This window comes from Apodemus sylvaticus, chromosome 11 (assembly GCF_947179515.1).
Source record: "Apodemus sylvaticus chromosome 11, mApoSyl1.1, whole genome shotgun sequence".
NCBI classification, from domain to species: domain Eukaryota; kingdom Metazoa; phylum Chordata; class Mammalia; order Rodentia; family Muridae; genus Apodemus; species Apodemus sylvaticus.
This window is the reverse complement of record NC_067482.1, coordinates 80,610,500-80,630,955: the sequence shown is the minus strand read 5'-3', so window position 1 is coordinate 80,630,955 and position 20,456 is coordinate 80,610,500. Positions and strand designations below refer to the sequence as shown.

General features: G+C 46.3%; 2 protein-coding genes across 2 annotated transcripts; one reads left to right on the top strand and one right to left on the bottom strand.

The window, feature by feature from the left end:
* The first annotated feature begins 109 nt into the window (after positions 1–109).
* Ccdc117 (coiled-coil domain containing 117) lies at positions 110–12,028 on the top strand. Its single transcript, XM_052198250.1, has 5 exons — positions 110–463; positions 918–968; positions 6,248–6,472; positions 6,820–6,957; positions 9,431–12,028. Exons 1-5 carry the CDS (start codon positions 282–284, stop codon positions 9,666–9,668), a joined length of 834 nt encoding a protein of 277 aa, XP_052054210.1. The 5' UTR covers positions 110–281; the 3' UTR covers positions 9,669–12,028.
* A 3,009-nt stretch (positions 12,029–15,037) lies between these two features.
* Positions 15,038–20,111, bottom strand: Xbp1 (X-box binding protein 1). The gene is given in 6 exon segments (XM_052198249.1): positions 15,038–16,270; positions 16,603–16,710; positions 16,713–16,748; positions 17,525–17,659; positions 19,071–19,167; positions 19,856–20,111. Coding segments are annotated over 6 exon segments (1,140 nt in total). The 5' UTR covers positions 20,062–20,111; the 3' UTR covers positions 15,038–15,712.
* Positions 20,112–20,456: the final 345 nt, after the last annotated feature.

Genomic DNA, 20,456 nt, shown 5'->3' with positions numbered 1-20,456 from the left:
GAGGGCGACCTCCCGCAATTCACTTAGTACACCGCCGGCCATCTTGCTTGTAGTCCTCAAGGACCACAACTCCCGGCATGCCTCACGACAGCGGCACTCTATACACAACAAATCCCGACGTGTCTCTGGGCGGTCCGGAGTGGAGGGTTCTAGAAGGCGTGAGGTTGGGGGGTCTGAGAGAGCTCAGAGGCGGGTTCTCGTGGATAGCGGTGGTGGCGGCCACTGCGGGGTCTGGGAACACAAACGACTAGGGTCGCGGACGCAGCCTCGTCTGGAAAGCCATGGCAGCCCTGGGCCGGCCCTTCAGCGGCCTCCCTCTGAGCGGCAGCGCGGACTTCCTGCAGTCGCCGCCGGCCTTCGCGGGCCGGGCCTTCCCGCCAGGAGCCGCCGGCCATGACCTGGTCCCGCGGCCCGGTGTCCGCGGAGCGCCGAGCAGCCCGGGCGGGAGAACAGCGCGCGGACGGTGAGCAGGCGGGGCGGGCCCGTTAACCCCGAGGGACGTTAACCGTGAGTCCCGGGGTCGCAAGGCCGGCGACCCTCGAGGGTTCTTCGGCCAGGCCGCTTCCCTCCACTCGCGCGGCCGCCGGCCGGGACAACTTTGAATGCCTTTGGGACATTTGGGTTCCTCATCGGGCGATGTGGTGGGCAGAAATGGGTTTGGAGCGAGTGCTCAACTGTCACTGCCCCGATCGAAGTGACAACCTTAGATTTCCTTGCCTGTGGTTATTTGGAGTCCCCGGCAAGACGTGATCACTTGGGACCTGTGTCGGTCTATCACGGCTAAGGAAGGGATGTTCAATTTGTGGCGGGAGATCCGGCTAAGTGAGGCGAGAAATACAGGATGCAGAAATCTAACATTTAAGTTCCCGTCTTGAGTGACTGGTTTGTTTTTTTTTTTTGTTTGTTTGTTCCAACAGTGTTTCCATTCACTGTAGAAAGAAACACAAGCGATTGGCCGAGGATGATGAGTAAGTTTCGGGACCAATTTGTCCTCTTTGTGGTGGCGGTTAGTTTATTATGTGTATCCTATTTGAAGTGAAAAAGGTGAAGCGTTTGTATCTCTTTAAACTGGTGACGTTGTTTGCCTTTTAGGGGCAGAAACTGAGTGTCAGGCAGGTAGAGGAAAATTCACATGCATTTTAAACTGTTATTTCAGACAGTTTAAAGAAAATCACAGGCTATGTATTGGAAGGGGTTGGGTTCTCCTCGGAAGTAACCTTGTAACATGTTTTCTTTCTCCGAAGGAAAAGACCAGAAACTGTGCTTTCAGTTGTTTAGCTTTTTACCTGGTCACTCTGCAGTGCAGTGGGGTTTTATTGTTTCCTTTGGCTGTCTTACAGCTTATTCCAAATGAGTATATACAAGGTCTACCTGTTGGGTTTTTTGTTTCGTTTTAAGACAGCCTCACTGTGGAGCCCTGCCTAACCAGGGTTGTCCTAACTTAGATCTGCTAGCCTCTGCATGTTGAGATTAAAGGCCCACATGCCACCATGCCTCGATACCTGCTTTTCTTTTCTTAATCATTATTATTAAATATACACACAGATCCCATGATGGGAATGTGGAAGTTAGAGGACAGCAGTTGGAAGTTGGTTCTCTGCCACCCTGTAGGTTCCAGATCAAAATCAAGTTCCCAGCGTACGGGCCTGCGTCCTCACTCACTGAGTCACCTTGCTTTCTTGTGTTTCCTGTGCTAAGGCTGCGCTGAGCTTCACTTGACCCCAGGCCCTGTCCTGGGTAGTCTGTCTGATCCTGCTTCCGCCCTACCCTTGTAGAAACTAGATTCTGAGAATGATGACTTAAATCCAGTAATCCCAGCCCAGAATTCAGGGCCATCTCTCAAAGCACAAAACAAACAAGAGCTAGTAAGGAAGGTGGAGGCAGGAGGATCAGACATTGAAGGTCATCCTCTGAAACATACTGACTTTTGTGGCCAGACCCTCCCTGTCTTAAAAAGGAAGGGAAAAAAAGGAACTAAAAATGAATTTTGAATTGACTTGATACTTAGACACAGTTTTTTTTTTTTGATTGTTTTGTTTTGTTTTGTGTTGTTTTGTTTTAAAAAAAAAAAAAAAAACAAGGCCAGAAGGCAGCGGCCTGTGCCTTTAGTTCCAGAGCTTGAGGCCAAGATAGGCAGAAGTACCCTGTCTCTGTGAGAGAAAAAAAAAAGTCTTGAAAATTACCTTATTTTTTGTGACTAGGGGATAAGGGAGGAAGAAGGAGCCCCATCTTGGCTGTGGTAGATATCATCCACTTCACCTTTTGTTTGGTTGGCTTTTGGTTTGTTGTTGTTTTGGGGTTTGTTTGTTTTGTTTTTCAAGGCTGGTGTTGGACTCAGAGATCAGCCAGCCTCTGCCTCCCAAGCACACCACCACTTTTTGCTCACTATATTGTCCTGGAACTTACTGTGTAGACCAGGCTAGTTTTGGTCACTTACCTACCTATGCTTCCTAAGTGCTGGGATTAAAGTGTCAGCATTCCCAGGTTTTGTGTGTGTGTGTGTGTGTGTGCTTGTTTGTTTGAGAGAGGGAGAGAAAGAGAGAGATACACATATATGTGGAAGCCAAAGGTTGACATAAGGCATCTTCCTCAGTCACTCTGAATGTTCTATTTTGAGGCAGAGTGTCTCACTCAAACCCAGAACCTCCTGCATTTGGCTTGCTCTATGAATCTCATCTCCACTTCCTGAGCCCTATAATTACAGGTGGGTTCCCATGCCTGCCTCTCATTTACATATATTCTCTGGTCTTCATGCTGACACAGCATGTATTGTACTTAATCCTTTGAGCCATCTCCATAGCCCCCAACCTCATTTTTTGTATGGTTAGGGGTCAAACAGCCAGGAACTTTCCTGCCTCTGCTCTCTGGTGCTAGGATTACAAGTCACTATGCTTTGTTGTTTTAATATTGGTTCTGAGGATTGAACCCAGGTCTTCATACTCACATGACCAGTGCCCTTCCCGCTGAGCTGTTTGCCCCAGCCCAAAGAGTTGCCTTAGATCAACTTATCCCTTGGCTAGATTAGGGGGTTTGCTGCTTTGGGATTGCTATAGTTAAGAACCCATTTTTGTCTTCTATAGTGCTATAGGTTTTTCAATTACTGATTCTAGTGTTTGCTTACTTTGTAGGAATTGGGCTAGGTACAGTTGCAAATGCCTTTAATTCCAGTGCTTAAAAGGCAGAGACAGGTAGATCTCTTCAAGGACAGCCAGGACTACACAGTGAAATCCTGTCTGGGAGTAGGGAATGTAAAAACGATGTAAAATAAGTATGTTTAATTCCTGCACTTGGGCGACAGAGGCAGGCAGATCTCTGAGTTCGAGGCCAGCCTCATCTATAGAGCAAGTTCTAGAACAGCCAGGCTTACATGGAGAAACCCTGTCTCAAAAAAATAAAATAAAATAACAAAAAAGGTTTCAAAGGTTAGCTGCCTTTGAAATTGTGGATGGAGAGAGATACTGACCTTGAAAGGGGTTTGCTGCAGGATATTCGCACCCTGTGAGCTACTGCCAGTCAGCTCTAGGTCAAGAGATGAGCAGGCAACCAGCTGACAGGGAGTGAACAGAAGGAACGAAAGAGGGGGGTCTCAAAGGAGTTGGAGGTGTTTAAGACAGCATGGAGAAAGAGAAAGCTTCCTTGAGGACAGTGGGTAGAGGAGCTAGCAGAGCTAGCTAAGCAGCGCTCTTATTGGCTTCATTTTCACCCCAGCATCTGGCTCTTGACTCTTCATTGGTGATGATCAGCTGGGAATTTTGTTTTGAAAACAACAGGGGTGGCTGCACATGCCCAGATGTGCACTGCTTAGCCTGCAACCCTCACTGCTCTCTCAGTATCTAAAAGCCTTTCTTTAAAATTCTGGTTTATTTTTCTTTGTGTGTGTGTGTGTGTGTGTGTGTGTGTGTGTGTGTGTGTGTGTGCGCGCGCATTCACACATGTATGTTAATGTTCAAAGCCCAGGGGTATTAGAGTCTTTAGAAGCTGGAGTTACAGGTGGTTGGGAGCCACTGATGGTGGGTGCTGGGTACTGAATTTGGTGGTGGGTGCTGGCTATTGAATTTGGGTTGGGCAAGAGTTAGTCATGCTCTTAACTGATGAGCCATCTCTCCAGCTCCTAGAAGCCTTTTTTTTTATTTTATTTTTTTTGGTTTTTTGGATTTGGTTTTTCTAGACAGGGTTTTTCTGTATAACCCTGACTATCCTGGAATTCACTCTGTAGACCAGGTGGCCTCGAACTCAGAAATCCGCTTGCCTCTGCCTCCCAGAGTGCTGAGATTACAGGCGTGTGCCACCACCGCCCTGCCCTAGAAGCCTTTTTAAATTCACATTTTCTTCAGCGCTTAATCACTATTGATCTTCAGCTATTAGCAACATAAACAACTTCTAGGCATAAAACAGCCTAAGATTAAAGAACAATTTCATACATTTAATTATTAAATGTTCTGGGAGATTACCCATTCTTGTTCAATTTATTATTTTTTTTCTTAGCTGGTGTTTCACAGGCATGTACCACCACACCAGCTTAAAGCTTTTGAAAGGGCAGGATTTCATGTAAATCAGGGTATCCTGAAACTTCTGTCTGGCAGACACTGGCCCTAAACTTGATCCTCTGGCTTCTTGTCTCCTAGATATTTCAAGTACTAGAATGAGGTAAAAGTCTAAATCAAACATATAGTGGATTTTGAATTTTTTTGAAAATACAAGTTTTAGAGGCATTGCCAAATTTTATATTCCAGAGACTTTAATATTGATTTTCACAGTGTTGACATGGATTAAATCATTTGTTTCCTTCAACCCCCAGTTTAGTGAATCTGAAGAAGGAATAATGAGTGGGCTTTTTGGCTATACGCCTGTGGTCCAGGCCTGTTGCCGCACATGATACTGCCATGCAGGAGAATGCTGTACTCTAAACACTTGTCAAAAAGAACAGGAAAGCAAGGCAGCCAGCTGTCCCACTTGCTTCGTGCTGCTTTTAGCTTGCAGTGGACATATCATGCTAAACATGAGTTCATGTAAGAGCTTAAACAGTTAACTTCCTTTCGAAAAAGCAAGGGATTTATTGAAAAGGCATGGAGATGAGAATCAGGGTCTCTGCGGTCTAATCCTCAACTTTCAGATTTCCTTTACTATGACACTTTCTAGGCCCTAGTTTCCAAATATATCCAAAAGGAAGAAGCTGGGTTTGATGAATACTAGGGTCTCTTAAGTACTAACTTAGCTATGATGCAGGTGGGGTGGAGTGTATTATGCTAACAGAAAGGTAGGTAGATCCCTTTATTGTTCTGGGACACAGAGCCAAAGGCAAGCAATTTGTGCTAATGGCCTGCTTTTATGGTACTCGAAGCATACTTTGTAATCCTGTGTTTTTGGTGGGAGGAAATAGAGTTACAGCCAGCCCCAGGGGGAGGGGGAGGCACACAACATCACTGGGAGAAATTGCTTCTTTGTCTTGTCTTTTTTGTTTTGTTTTGTTTTTTTAATGTGTGTGGGTGTTGCATATGTACCAGGCATGTGCCTAGTCTTCCTTAGAGGCCAGAAGAGAGTATAGAATTCCCTGAAACTAGAATTACACGCATTTGTGAACCACCATGTGGGTGCTGGGAATCAAACCTCTGTCCTGTAAGAGGAGCCAGGCTTCTTCTGACTGAGTCCTCTCCAGCCCTCCTTTGTCTTTTCTATTGCTTTATGTCCCATTTGATTGTCCTACAGATATTTTTCCTTTTAATCTAAAAGTTTAAAATCTTGGAGATGCTGCATAAATTGTTTAAAAAGGGAATAGAAGAAAATTTTTTGGAAAAGGTATGGGGAGGGGAAAAAAGCATGATGTTCTAACTAGGAAAAAATAGAAATGCTTACATTTAATAATTTGATTAAAAATAATAATACATTGGGACTAGAGAGCCAGCTCTGTTAAGAGCATTTATTCCTGGGGGTCCGAGACCTTCTGACCCCCACAGCACACCTACGATACACATGCCTACAGGCAGAAACTTAAACAAAATAAATGGATTTTTTTTTTTTTTTTAAATTAAATGAATTTTAGCTGGGCCTGGTAGCCAGTATCCTCAATCCCAGCACTCTAGGCAGAGGCAGGCAGAACTCTATGGAGGAGGCCAGCTGGACAGAGTGGGACTGTCCCCAAACTATATCCTTTTTGAATTCATTAGTGAAGTGGCTCATTCAATGTATTTCCTCTGTAATGGGATTGTTTTCTTCCCTCCCTCTCTTCCTACTGCTTTCCTCCTCCTAGGTGTCCAGTAAGGAAGAAGCGACTGACTGAAGCTGAACTCAGTGCAGTTGCTGACGAATGGGTTCTCGGTACACATCAGGGCATAGAAGGTCATGGGGTAGACACGTGTCCTGGTGACCTTTCTGTGCCCAGCATGCTAGATGCTGTCTGTGAAGAAATGGATCAGACAACTGGAGAGCCACAGTGTGACATTGCCCGAAGGAGACTTCAAGAGATTGAAGACAGGTACTGACCGTGTCACTGCTCTCCTCCTGGGCTGCTCAGGTCACGTGGTGATGCTAGAGATGGGGAACGAAAGACAGACACTTAATGGTAGATCGAGGAAAGCTTGACTAAGCATTTTACTAACCATGTCGGACTCAGTTTTCCTGGACACGTCTTCCAAAGCCCCTCTCCTCGGTGAGAAGCAGCCTCATTTGGCCAGCTTTCTCTGGGTTGTGGCTTACATGATCTCTCGCTGCAGCATCTGTGGGTTTTTTCTTTTAGTTTTAAACTTTGTCATTTACTACAAGAAATATACAGTGCCTTGACTGATTTTTTTTTTTTCTTTCTTTCTCCGATTCATTATTTAGGATAATTGACGAAGATGAAGAGGTTGAAAGTGACAGAAATGTTAGCCACCTCCCAAGTCTTGTCCTTTCTGACACCATGAAAACCGGTTTGAAGAGGGAATTTGATGAAGTCTTCACAAAGAAGATGATTGAGTCTATGTAAGTGCAGCTTTTCCACCTAGCTGATGGGGGGGGGGGGGGGCTCGTTTCTCTGTTCTCTTAACTGCTCAGACTCAGCATGGAGACTGTGTCAGATGAGTGACAGCTGGAATCAGTCGCTATCATAAAGCCCACAAACTGTAGCATAGCCTTCTGAGGTCGCTTAGGGTTTTTAACTCTGGGATTTGTTTGAGGGGTGGGAATGTTGCTCTGTGCTCCAGGTTCCTATTCACAGGTTTCCTCCTTCCTTCATTGACTTGATTTAAAACATAATTTAAACCAGGCATGGTGGCTTGCACAGGTAACCCCTGCGGTACTCCAGAGGCAGGGGTCTGTTTGCTCTACATAGTGAATCCCAGGCCACCCAGGGCTGCAGAGTGAAACATTGTCATTCACCCCACCACCACCCCCCACTCCCAAAGAAAGGAAGAGAAAAAGTGATGGTGATGTCAAAGCACAGTATATTTTTAAGACAGATGTGATGGTGCCCTGCCAGACCAAGCCACATACTGAGATCAAAGAGAAAACAAGAAGCAAGGGCTAGAGACGTGCCTGGAGTAGAGGGCTTGGGTGGACCAGTGAAGCCCCGGGGTCTGCTCTCAGCACTGCAGAAAGTGGAAAATGGGCCCATAGTTTAATGAGCTCGGTTAACTGGTTTGCTATATTCTCAGAGTAGAACTCAAACCTAAGAGCCTGCTAAGCCAAGTGGCAGCTAGAAAGCACTCTGCTTAGACCAGATGTGGACTGATATCAGCCCTCCTGGGCTGGGCTGGGCTGGGCTGGGCTGGGCAGTGCAGTTATGCACTGCCTGGGAGACAGATTCAATACTCACTGAGGGTGAGGATAGGGATCTAGAAAGTGCTCTTGGGATACAGACCTCAGGAGTGCTGGCCACTGTTGCCTTTAGGCAGAGAGGGAGCAGGTCAGCTATTGCTTGTGGGAGATCCAGGTTTTCAGTCAGGCCCTAGCTTAAGTTTATAATTAACTATTGAGTCCTGAGGGTGTGTCAGTAGTGAAGCCACTGTGTATGCAGGTCACATTGCCCTTCTGCTCAAAATAGTGTCTGCTGCTCTCAGTAGTTTTCCAGAACTGAGCCTTTGAGTATTCTTCATTGTATTCTTATTTACTTCTGTGTCCCAGAAGATTTTTCCTACACCAAAGGTAAGGACATTTTTTCCACTTTGAAGATGGGTGCTCATGTAGCCCAGGCTAGCCTAGAACTTATCACCCTCCTGCGTGCACCTTCCAAGTGCTAGAATTATAGGTACTGCTCCCAGCTATGGTTGAGAAAAGTATTTTTCTTTCACTTATTTAGTGTAATTGTTTTAGTTTAACTATGAAACAATCTACTTCAGAACTATATGAAACAAAGGGCATTAGACTCAGAACCACAAATCTAAACAAAAGATTGTAATCATGCAAAAATGTTCATTAAAAACATTTCTCTGTGTCATTACAGCTAGTGATATGGCTCTGTGGTCCTCATCCTTAGTGCCATCCCCAACGTATCTGCTTCAGATTATAGCATTAAATCAAAGGCATGATTCTTTTTGTTGTTGTTTTGTTATTTGTGACAGGTTCTTTCTATGTAGCTCTGGCTGTCCTAGAACTCACTATGTCAAACAGGCTAGCCTTGAACTCACAGAGACCACCTGCCTCTATCTGCTGAGTGCTGGAATTAAAGCGGTGCACCAATGCACCCAGTTCAAAGGCTCTGTTTTGGACATTGGGAATTTATATTACTGCTGTTCATGGCATCTGTTAGACGGGGTATTGATTTGGTGTAAAATACAGAGGGCTGGTGATATTGCTAAGAAGTAGAGCACTCCCATGTGAGCCCTGGGATCAGTCTCCAGCATGTGAACTTTTATGTATTTGAGGGGCTGGAAACAATGCTCACTTCTATGAGGGTTTTAGTTAGGGTTTCATTGCTGTGAAGAGACATCAGGAGAACCTACCTCCTCAGGCCTACTGCACAGCCACTTGAATTCTAAATATCTCTGGCTCTTTTTTAAAAATGAAGCATCACCTAACTAACAGATGCTAATATCATTCTAAGTTTAGTATATCTGCTGCTGACGTGAACATTTTTGGTTTTCTTTGGCTTTTCAAGACAGAGTTTCTCTATATAAATTCCCTGGCTGTCCTGGAGCTTGCTCTGTAGACCAGGCTGGCCTTATACTCACAGAGATCCACCTCCTCTGTCTCCCAAGGGCACGAGACACTGTGACCCAGCTACACTTTTAATTAAATGATGTAAATTTCTATAATGAGAACTGATGAAAGACATCAAGATAATTGTGAAGCTGGTAGTAGTTACTGACTGCGTATACACCGACCACGGACCTGCCCTTTCAGGACCCCCAGCGCTTAGCTGACTGCAAGGTGTTGAGAGCGAACAGGAGCTTGCTACAGGTAGCCTTTATTTGCGTCTCCTAGAGTTTTTGATAAAACTCTGTATTTTCCGTCCCAGGAGCCGTCCTTCTATGGAGCTTGTGCTCTGGAAACCTCTCCCTGAACTCCTTTCTGAGAAGCCAAAGCCATCATCGATCCCTAAAAACTACATGGGAGAGAGCCGCACAAAGCACACGGCTGCAGGCACTGCCTTCCCACGGAGAACTGAACTGTTCCTGGAGCCTCGGGGCACAGGCACACCGCTCTACCGTAGTCTGGAGACAGCTGCTAGCACCGAGGAAGAGATGGAGCTCTAGACACCACTTTCTGCTCCAACTTGACAACTTCTAGAAGGCTCCTGTGTTCAGTAATGAGCCTGCCTACATAGTATAGGGGCCTGAAAGTTTTATGAAACGGGTGTAATATCTCCTCCGCCTGTGACTTGGGTGGGACTGTCATTGTGGGTAGCCATTTATTGAATTCAACTCTTTGTCAAGGAAGCTTATCTCAAGGAAAATGCAGTTTTTAGTAGGCTTATCCAAGAAACGTTACAGTCTCTTTAAAGACAGATAATGCTGGATGTGTTATGGTGACTTAAGTCGTCTGTCACATTGTTGAAGCCATTCATTCTTGAGATGATTATATACAGGAATGCTCCTGATTGCCACTGCACCCTGATTGCCGAGTCATGTATTGAGCTACTTGTAGTGGTCACTGTACACTTGGGGCTTGGAAGGGAAGATAGCAGGACTTTGAGTTTCTTGTGAAGGAATTGAACAAGCAGAGAAACTTGTGTTGGTGTCAGGTTGGTGTAGCCAGATCACTCAAGCAGTAGCCCTTGGTCTCCTTTCATGACTGAATAGCTCAGTTGGTCAGTAATGTTTACACCTCAATTAACTTAAGTGATTGATTTAAAGAGTGTGAGGTAAATTGCCTGTGAGAGCAGTGTCTTTTCATGAATCCTAAGGACATGCTATGTCAGCTAAACCTACCATTGATTGCTTCTAGAGTTTAAACAGGGAAGGTTGTGCTTGTATGAGCAAGTTGAGTTTTTAATGTTGGTTCTGAAAACAGTGAATTAGCTGAAAAGAAGTGGACAAGTGTCTTGGAGACTTAATGAAAGCGCTAACTGTCCGGTGCTTAAGCTGTTGTGCAGTAAGCCTAATAGTTAGCAGAAGATGGCCTCCTGCCAGCAGGAAATCTTTACCCTTTAGTACCCGAACCAGGCTCAAGGTGTTCTTTGGGAATAACCAGGGTTAAAGTTTTTAATTTCTCAGGAAGAGCTCTTCAGCATGGCAGGATGTGTAATGAAGGCTTTGCAGTTCCTTCAGCGCTGTAGAGCAGTAAGATGTCCAGTGAGTGTGGCGGCTCTTTCTACAGCAAAACACCTCGGTTCAGTTTTCAGTTTCTGGGTTTCTTCTCCCTTTGTATAGGGGAAAACAGAAGAGAGGTTTATGCTGAGTAGAGGTGAATTTTTAGAAACTTAGCTTCCTGGCATTTTGCAACCCATGCTGAAATCCCTCCTGTGGATGGCATAGGAGTCCCACGTCTGTCATTGGACTGGTTCTCCTCTTGCCTATTGTTCCTGCTCTCTATTTCTGTCTGGATGTCAGGAAAAAGTTTAATGTTTAATATTTAAACAAAATATTTATGTCTACACAATAAAGTTTCTCAACCTTCAAACCAGTATTGAAACCAGCTACTTGTTTCTTCATCTCAGACTCAGAGGTGAATGACAACTTCTTCTGTGGAATGTGCAGGTGTTTGGTTCATGTCATGTGAAAAACTCCTGGCTTATTTAATGGGACCAACTTGTGAAGTTTATAGCCTTAAAGAAATCTCTGTGCTAAGTTTAGACCAGTTTAGAAACATGCAGGGACTGCCAAGGCTCTGGAGTCAGCCCAGTGTTAGGGCAGGAAGCTTTCCAGAGGGGCTAAAACACCAGGATTGCCTCTGGGGAGGGCCTGAAGTGGCTCTGAATCAGTTGGTAACCACTTGAGAGCAGAGATGTCTTAACTTGTCAGGAGTTCTTACCTGACATAACCCTGTTTCAGCAGGAAAGTAGATGTTCTTGTGCTCCTTTTTGGACTTTATCTTCTTGCACGTGTTTGTACAGAAATCACCTTCATCCTTGTGGTGCTTACATCCGACTGTCTCCACAGCCCTGATGCCTCTGCGCTCTGTTTTCCTTTCTAGCATAAGACTTTGGCTTTTGCCTTAAGGTTTTCCTAAGGAATTAACAGGTCTTTTCATCTTGAATAGTTTTTACAGTGTGAATCAAACATTGGCTCAGCATGCCAATGTGAACGTCAACAATTTACAGCAGGTGAGCTCTGATGAACAAATGTGTATTTTCTGTGAGTCTGAGTCGGGGTGTGCGTGGGTTTTGATCCTTGGGTTGGGGTTTTGTTGTTGTTCTTAGTATGAAATAATACGAGAATCCAGTTCTCATGATAAAAATCAGTTTAAAACTGTTAAAACAGGCCTTAGAACTGAGGGGAGGCTTAGCCAGCAGGTTGATTCCCCCACTCGCTCTGGAACCTGGCTTTAATAGTGACAAGACTGCTGCAGTACTAGCAGCATTCTGGAAGATGTGTCGGATTTGCTTTAAAGATGAGAATCTGGTCTTTCTGTATTTTATTATTTTCAATAAAACTCAATGTTTTGAACTTTTTAAGTATCTGTAATCCTGTATAAATGTAAATGAAGCATTTTTTCTTAGCTTTAAATTGTAATTAAGGGAGCATCCTTATCAGTGAAACACTTAAATTTGTCCTGAAAATTTGATGCTGTGGGGTCAAAGGTGAGCTGTTTTTAGAATAGGCAGGCTGCCTTGCCCTTGTTAATGTACCACTAGCAGGTCACTGCCATGGGACATCAGATACCGACCTTGTGACTGAGCCTTCAAGGTTGAGATGTAGAGGTGAACAAGTTGGCGGGGTTTGAAGAGACCAGGCAGTCTATGACGTTGATGTGCTAGAGCTGACAGGCCACTGGGGGGCAGTATTGCCTACACATATTCTTTGTTAACCAGATCCTTGACTCATGAGGCAGGGGATTTTATCATTGGGTTACAGTTGCAGCAAAAAACAAAAAAAAAAAAAACTTATTTTTAACCAAATTTTGAAAACCCTGGGTATAAGTTATCTAACATGACAGGTTGGAAACTAGGATTAAGATAGATACAGCTCAGTATCTCACCAGCTAATCCCAAGGTTCTTGCTTTTGACCAACTGTTGGCTTTACAGACATCTTAGTGTCTGTCATGTTGTCATGGTGACTTCATTGAAGCATTGGTGTATGACTCAGTGATACCAGATTAGAGGCACTCATTGTGGTACCTGCCTGTCATTCCATCTCTTAATCGGAAGGCCAGTCTGTCCACGGTGAGTTCCAGGCTCTATTGCTTGTGAGTGCAAAATGAGTAGATACTCAGAGTAGGCTGATGTGTGTTGATTTGGTTCTCCTCTCCTCGGACCAGTGGTGGCATTTTAGAGATACACTTTGAGCAGTGCTGAAATGCCAGCTCCCGCAAGACACTACTGTTGACTTTTAAGCATTGCCTGGGGTGGGTATACAAGTCATCCTGCTTCATGAAAGAGGTCAGCAGGGTTGCTAGAGCCATCTTCTTCAGTGATGTAGCCACTGGTAAGTTGCCCATGCATATACAAGCAACCTTAAATACAAAAGCCACACTCATACAGGATGGAAGCGGGATTAATTGGGAAGAGAGGGTTCAGTAGAAGGGGCAATGAAGATACTGGGGTAAATATGATTAAAACACAAATAGATTGTCAGAAAAAAATTTAAGTCACAAGGGTAAAAAAGTATTTGGGGTATTATGGTCCTAATCAAATCCCAGGATTTGAGAGGAGGCTGAAGGAAGATCCCAAATTCAGAGTTATTGTCTGTCCCATATTGATCTCATGAACCCAGCATGGACTGCAAGAGACCCTGCCTCAAACGGTGTAGGGGGTTGGGTCAGTCAATAAAGTGCTTGGCTTGCAAGCATTCTGAGTTCAGATCCCTAGCACTCATTTTTAAAGGGGGTTGAGGGTTGTTTATTATCCCAGTACTTGGGAAGACAGAGGTAGGAGAGTCCTGGAGCTTACTAGCCAGCTAGTCTACCTGAACTTATGAGCTCCAGATTCAGTGAGATCTTGTCTCAAAAAATAAGGTTGATTCTGGCCTAACCCATGTACCCGTGGGAATTCATACCTATACATGGAACATATATATACAAAATACAAAAACATAGGTATAATCTCAATAAAGTCACAAAAGTAGCAATTGAATTTCTAGGAGGCAAGAATTGAGACTTGAAATACTCCTGGAGTAGGCCATGCGTCTGCCGTCCAGCTCCAGTAGTTCATCTGACAGAAAAGCAGAGGCAGATGCCTAGCTGTTGTGAGGCCCGGGGATTTTGTCTGCGGCCATCGCTTGCACCTTTAGTCTGGATTTTGGAATAACACCTTATTACTAGAGTATTTGGTTTCAGAGAGTAAAAAGGTTGATTTTCGGATCTAGACAAGCAGCTTGGTGTTTCGGTATGAAAATGTTCTTGAAAACCAGGTGTCTTCTCAAAGCTGATCAGTGTTTTGGCCATCTGTACAGGAAATGGAACCCTGAAAATCTACATACTGTCCTATCCTGTTAGTACAGCAGCCACTTCAACGTGATGCTATTAAATGTAAATGACTTGTTTTAACTTAGAAACACTTATGCTCTGTGGATGGTGGCAAATATCTGCCTGTATTATCCCTAAATAGATGATTGGTCCTCAAGTATTCATGACATAGCTTCCAGTTATAACACTAGAACTTGGCCTGAGTGAACTAGTGTTGCTGAGCACTGTGGACTCCCCAACCAGGTCCTTGCCCTGAGGTGTGCACATGGAAACCTTCCTATCACAGCAGTCAACACATGAGCTTGTATTGTTTGCAGTTGTAGCCTGCTTGGACCTACTGACTAGACTCAGAATTCTATCAGTAGGGACACTTTGACCACCCTCAAAATATTGATAGGGAAGATATATTTAAATGTTAAATTGTTAATCTGCCTTATCAGTGAAAAATGAGGGTCTCTACCAGGGCAGACTGCAGTGAGCTATTGTCATTGTCTCTGGAGTCTGTAGTGGATTTCTTCCATGATGGAACCAAGGCTGCATGCATGCTAGACATGATACCCCCAGCCTACACTAAGGGTTGGTGAGGGACTAAAACTTTTCCAAAGTGGATCAGGAGAAAATACGAATTTCGAGTGCATAGAAGGTGGCAGATGTCCAGCTACTAGTGACACTCTATAGTCCTTTCCAAGTTATAATTGGTCATCTGCCCCCCCCCCCCCCCAGTTACTCAGCTCAAAAGTGTTAAGAGTTAAAATCGGGAAGTCTGATACTTCCTGATCCTAGCAAAACAGTGACTTAAAAAGCAGCACCTCAGTGGCGTGGCTGGCGTGTATATACCCACGCTGCACAGCTCAGGTTTGATACCCACCCAGAAACAAAGGCAGCTAGGCTCTGTCTCTGCCACTTAGTAACTGTGATGTGGGTCAACTGGCCTGAGGAAAAAGCTTCCAGTGACTTTTAAAAAAAAAGTGGTACACTCACATTAGCTGGATAAATTACTCCTTTAGCAAACAAAGAGGGAATACAACAGCCCTAGAAATCATAGAACAGGATGCTGTGTTTGTTTTGTTGTTTTAATTGCATGGGTAGTTTTAAATAAATGGAGAAAGCACCTTCTAGAAGCTACACTAGCAAGAAGATTCCATCAAGCATTTACATAGTAAATTTTCATTTTACAAAGATTCTTCATCTTCATTTAAAAATGAACATAAGGAAAAACAAGCCCCCTCAGGTTGGTGTTTCTCTGCTTGTACAAGTAAACAAAATGAAACCTAGGAAGCTGAGTGGAGAAAGAAATGATCAAGGGCCATTCGTGAATTCCAGGCCCACTTGAGGACATGCCAAGAGGCAGGTGTGGCAGTGCACACCTGGTAAAGCCCAGCACTTGGGAGGTGGGGCCAAGAGGGTCAGAAGTTTCGGCCTAGCCTCAGCTACACAATTTGAAGCCAGGCTGGGAGAGAACTGTCAAATGGCCCTCCCTGCTGTTTAGAGCATACTACCACCTTTAAGATAAACTAGAATCTCAAACGCTGTAGTACTGGAATACCTTTGAATACCTTAGACAGCTGAGTGTCAGAAGACAATACTTGAAAGTCTCTCTGAGGTTTGAAATACTTTAGAGGAATTTGTGTAAGGCCAATAGCCTCTACTTTGGCTTTTACAGAAACAGACAGGCCTATGCTATCCTCTAGGCAGTGTGATGGTGAGGGAAGGGGCCCAGTGTTGCATGGCTCTTCAGACACTAATCAGCTGGGGGAAAAGTTCATTGGCAAAAGTATCCTCCCAGGAGTGGTCAGTACCAAGTGGAGAAGACATATCACTGAAGGGAGAAGGGGAGCCCTCATTTCCACAGTCACTGTGAGCATCCAGCAGGCAGGACGGAGCTCTTAGACAGTGGCCGGATGAAAGCAGGTTTGAGATGCCCAACTCGGGAATGAAGTCATCTTCCAAAGGTTCTTTCTTCACTGAGACAATGAATTCAGGGTGATCCTCTTCTGAAGAGCTTAGAGGTGCTTCCTCAATTTTCACTACCACATTAGTTTGGCTCTCTGTCTCAGAGGGGATCTCTAAGACTAGAGGCTTGGTGTACACATGGTCAAAACGAATGAGTTCATTAATGGCTTCCAGCTTGGCTGATGAGGTCCCCACTGACAGAGAAAGGGAGGCTGGTAAGGAACTAGGTCCTTCTGGGTAGACCTCTGGGAGTTCCTCCAGATTAGCAGACTCTGGGGAAGGACATTTGAAAAACATGACAGGGTCCAACTTGTCCAGAATGCCCAAAAGGATATCAGACTACAAGAGGCAAAACACAAAAGAGTTCACTATTAGAATGAATGTGACAGTCAGTCTTCCAGGAATACTCTTAGTACTGGGTTCCACAATGTTACTTAGTACTTATGCTCTCAGATATAGGACCCCCCCAGACTTACGCTCTCAGATCGCAGGTCCCCCCACCCCCGCCCCCATTCCCCCACCCCTGCCCCCACGGAACAGCTTCCCCCTACTCCATGACATAATCCACTGAAGACTAGGGAAGTGACTAGTTTACTCCCAACCCCGCCAACACTAACTTCTCCATTTGCCTGACTAGACCTGTCGCTCAGATGCTACAGAATGAGCTCTACCTCAGAATCTGAAGAGGCAACAGCGTCAGAATCCACGGGAAGATGTTCTGGGGAGGTGGCAACTGGGCCTGCACCTGCTGCAGAGGTGCACATAGTCTGAGTGCTGCGGACTCAGCAGACCCGGCCACCAGCCTTACTCCACTCCCCTGAAAGTTAAGACCACAGTGAGTAAACACACATCTAAAAGTCTCCGAGATAAACACACCAGGCAGCTGTGAGTCTCTGCTCTTAAAGACTAGAAAGGAGCTGGAGAGGTGACTCTGAATATGATGTGCTTGCTGTGCAATCCTGAAGATCCAAGTTCAAATCTCTAGTACCAAGGGAGGCATAACAAGAGGCTCACCAGGGCTTGCTGGTCACCAGCCTAGCTCTGCTGTGACTCTGCTTCAGAGGAAGAGGGTGGACAGACAGTAAGACAAGACATCCAACATCCTCCTTAGACCTCTGTGCATAAGCAGAGATGTGTACAGACCCACATCCATGTACACATACACACCTACATAACTACACAAAGTAGCATCTGCCTGTAATGGTAGCACCTGGAAGGTGAAGAGAGGAGGATCATCAGCTACATAGCAAGTTTGAGGCCAATCTGGGCTACATGAGACTCTATCCCCCAAAAAGGCCAAGAAACAAGCCACCTGTCATGCAGATAATTCCAGCACTAGGGAAGCTAAAAGAAGAGGATCCTAAGTTCAGTTCCAGGAAACATGAAAAACTCAGGATTGATCAGCTAGGCATGGGGCACGTGCCTATAGTCCCGCTACTTAGAAGCAGAAGAACTGACACAAGTTCAAGACCGGCCAAAACCAGGCATTAAGACCTTGTCTCCCCCCCCCCCCCCCCCCAAAAAAAAAAAGATTTGACCAGAGGTCCAGAACACAAATCTGGTGATGCCACAACCAGTTCTCACAAGATTTACCTTCGACTCTGCCTCTGGAATCTCTTCAGAATCCAGCATGTCCATTCCCAAGCGTGCTCTTAGCTCCTGGTTCTCAATCACAAGGCCATGCGTTTTCTCTCGTAAAAGCTGATTTTCTAGCTGGAGTTTTTGGTTCTGTAAGAAGATACAGAAGAGGCTATTGAAACACGTGATCCCTCCGTAAGAAGCCGCTGGGGGCTCTGCTGCGGGTGGCTTCCTGCCGACCTGGTGAAGCCTGTGCACGGCAGTCATTGTGCTGGGCGTGGCTCAAGAATGGTACAGATGTGTTGGCAGAAGGCTGGCCCTCCCAGGCTTGAGGCCCTAGGTTCTACCTTCGACGCTGCATATACTAACATGGGTGGCTCAGGCCTGTGATCCCAGCACTTGGACCATATCAACAAGAGAAACAAATTTTGGGTCATCTTTGGCTACACAGCAAGTTAGAGCCCAGTCTGGGATATATTAAGCTGTCTCCCAGAAAAATGCTGTTGAGCAGTTAAGCAGGCCGAGGCAGGAAAAAGAGTTTATTCAAGGCCAAGCTCTGAAGAAAACAAAGCCAAAGTGTTTTCAGTGGTGTCAGAAACAACATAATGCCTGCAAGTAGTACTCCCAGATTTCAGCCAAAAAAAAAAAAAAAAAAAAAAGATCACCTGCAGCTTTAGTTTACATGTGTGTTAATACACTACCTTTTACAAAAAAGTATGGCAAGGTGGTTCATTGCCTGTAATATAGTGGTATTGGTCCAACAGCAAAGACATGGAGGCAGCCTAGATGCCCATCAAAAGATGCCCAGTGAACCACAAAAGTGGACCCACACATACAGTGGGATACTACTCATCTGTAAAGAGAGAGAAAATTGGCAGGGAAAATGTATAAATTTGGAAGGTATACTAAGTGAGGTGACCCAAACTCAAACCAGGGTGCACATGCACATATAAGTGGATGTAAATGTGACAATGCCTAGAAAAGCTAGAAATAGCTAAAGTTAACCAAACTAACTCTCCAAAGAGTAAATGCTGGGATAGAGGGCACAAAAGGGCACTGACAGCAGAAAGGATACAGGGGGTGAGAGGATGGGGGAGGGGGAGCGAGGGTCAGGACAGGAAAGAACAATCAACTGAAACAAGCTGTTTGGAAATGCCCTAACGGTACTTAGTACTCCGGAGTAGACCATACAGAAGGGGTGTCGGGCTAAACCTGACATTGTTTTTTAAAAAACGTTATTGATATGATTCACATTTTAAAACTTTCAAAAGAACAATAATTCTTGCTAAGATTGGTTAGCCGTAAGGGCAGCTTTGGTGAGCCTTTGCCAAAGCCAGGGGGCGCTGCAGCTTAAGCAGTCAATGATCTATCCAACCTAGCTAATCTCCAAGCAGGCCATGGATAGAACCTAGCTGCCCAGGGTGAGTCACGTCTGCTTTCACCGCCTATCTGCTAGGCTAGTTAAACTTTAAATGGCACTTTGAGATGTATTCTAAAGGGCTGAAGCGGCTTGGATGGGCCCTGATGGAAGGGATGGAAGCAGCGCCTGAAATCCCTTTACCTCTTCTTCCAAATCCACCACTTGCTGCTCCAGCTCGCTCATCCGGGCTTTCTTTCTGTCTCGAGCAGTCTGCGCTGCTACTCTGTTTTTCAGTTTCCTTGGGGAGGAGACAAGGAACATAACTGAGTCATCGCCAGATTTCCCGTGTCTTCATTTGTAAACGTGGCCAGCTGGTGCTTTCGTTGACTTTACAGAATAAGGCTAGGCAGTGGTAAACACGTTTAAAGCTCCCATCAACACACACACACAGCTTTCTATGCTCAGGCCTTGAAGACTTGCTTCTCTCCCGTGTGGCTGTCCACCCGGATCTCATTTTACCACCGAGCTGACACATTCCCGTTGCGTCATAAGCTGCTTTTTTCCCCTCCCCCGCTACTTTCTGGTTCCAATTCCGTCCTACAGGTTCCTTGCTAGAGCGACATCCGGGAAGGCGGCGGGGGCGCTACCAACTGTCCCTCCCCAAGCCTAACTCTCGGGATGCGAGACGCTGTTGACTCGGTTCCCAGGGTTGAGTTCCCAAGCGGCTGCAATGACAGCCGGAGCGGTTCCTGCCCTGCGACCACAGGAGCAAGCATTTGCAGAGGACTGGGCGTCAGGCACTTTCGGTACCCGTGTCGGGCGCTCCTGCACACACCCCCGACACAGACCTTCGGATGGGCTGCCACCTCAGTTCCGCTCCCCAGGAATAGGTTCTAGAGGCGAATCTAAGCCCCGCCGGGCACACGCGAGAGGGTCCCGACCCCGGCCCTGCCGCCCGGCGCCCCAGCCCTGCCCGCCGGGCCCACCTCCGCAGCGCTTTCTCCTCCGGGCTCAGGTGCGTGAGGCGCTGCCGCTTGCGAGCCTGCGGTGTCCCGCTCGCCTCCGACCCTGCTGCCCGCGGGCCGGGCACCATGAGCGGCAGCGCCCGGCCGCCGGAGGCGGGCTGGCCGGAGAGGAGTAGCACTTTGGGGGCCGCCGTGGCCGCGCTCAGCGCCGCTGCCACCACCACCATAGCCAGGAAACGTCTACGCCGGCGCCGCCACCGTCCCGTGGCCGCCTGCCGCGCCCAGCCTTTCTAGGGTCGTGGCCGTCTGCGATTGGCCAGTGCTCCGTGACGCGCGGCTGTATTCGCCGCTTATTGGTCCCGTTGGCCCGGGGGCGGGCTCAACACGGGCGGGGTGTGTCCAGCGTGGCTACACAGCTGTTCTCCGCCGTGCAAGCTGGGCCTTAGGGTGGGTGGACGGTGGCGACCACCGGTTGCTGGAGTCCAGGGTCCTCGGCAGACGCGTCCCCACCCAGCTGAGGCTGTTTACCCGGAATTCCAGGCTGTCCTCTCAGGCGGGATTTCCAGACAGAGTCTTACAGATCATTACCACATTTTAATGTCCGGCGCCACGTCGGCCGAAA

Excerpts from the sequence above, each read along its gene's own strand:
- Ccdc117 (XM_052198250.1), top strand. The coding sequence starts at position 282 with ATGGCAGCCCTGGGCCGGCCCTTCAGCGGCCTCCCTCTGAGCGGCAGC. Across the intron at positions 6,473-6,819 it reads CTTCAAGAGATTGAAGACAG|GATAATTGACGAAGATGAAG; the intron begins GTACTGACCGTG and ends TTCATTATTTAG. Across the intron at positions 6,958-9,430 it reads AAGAAGATGATTGAGTCTAT|GAGCCGTCCTTCTATGGAGC; the intron begins GTAAGTGCAGCT and ends TTTCCGTCCCAG.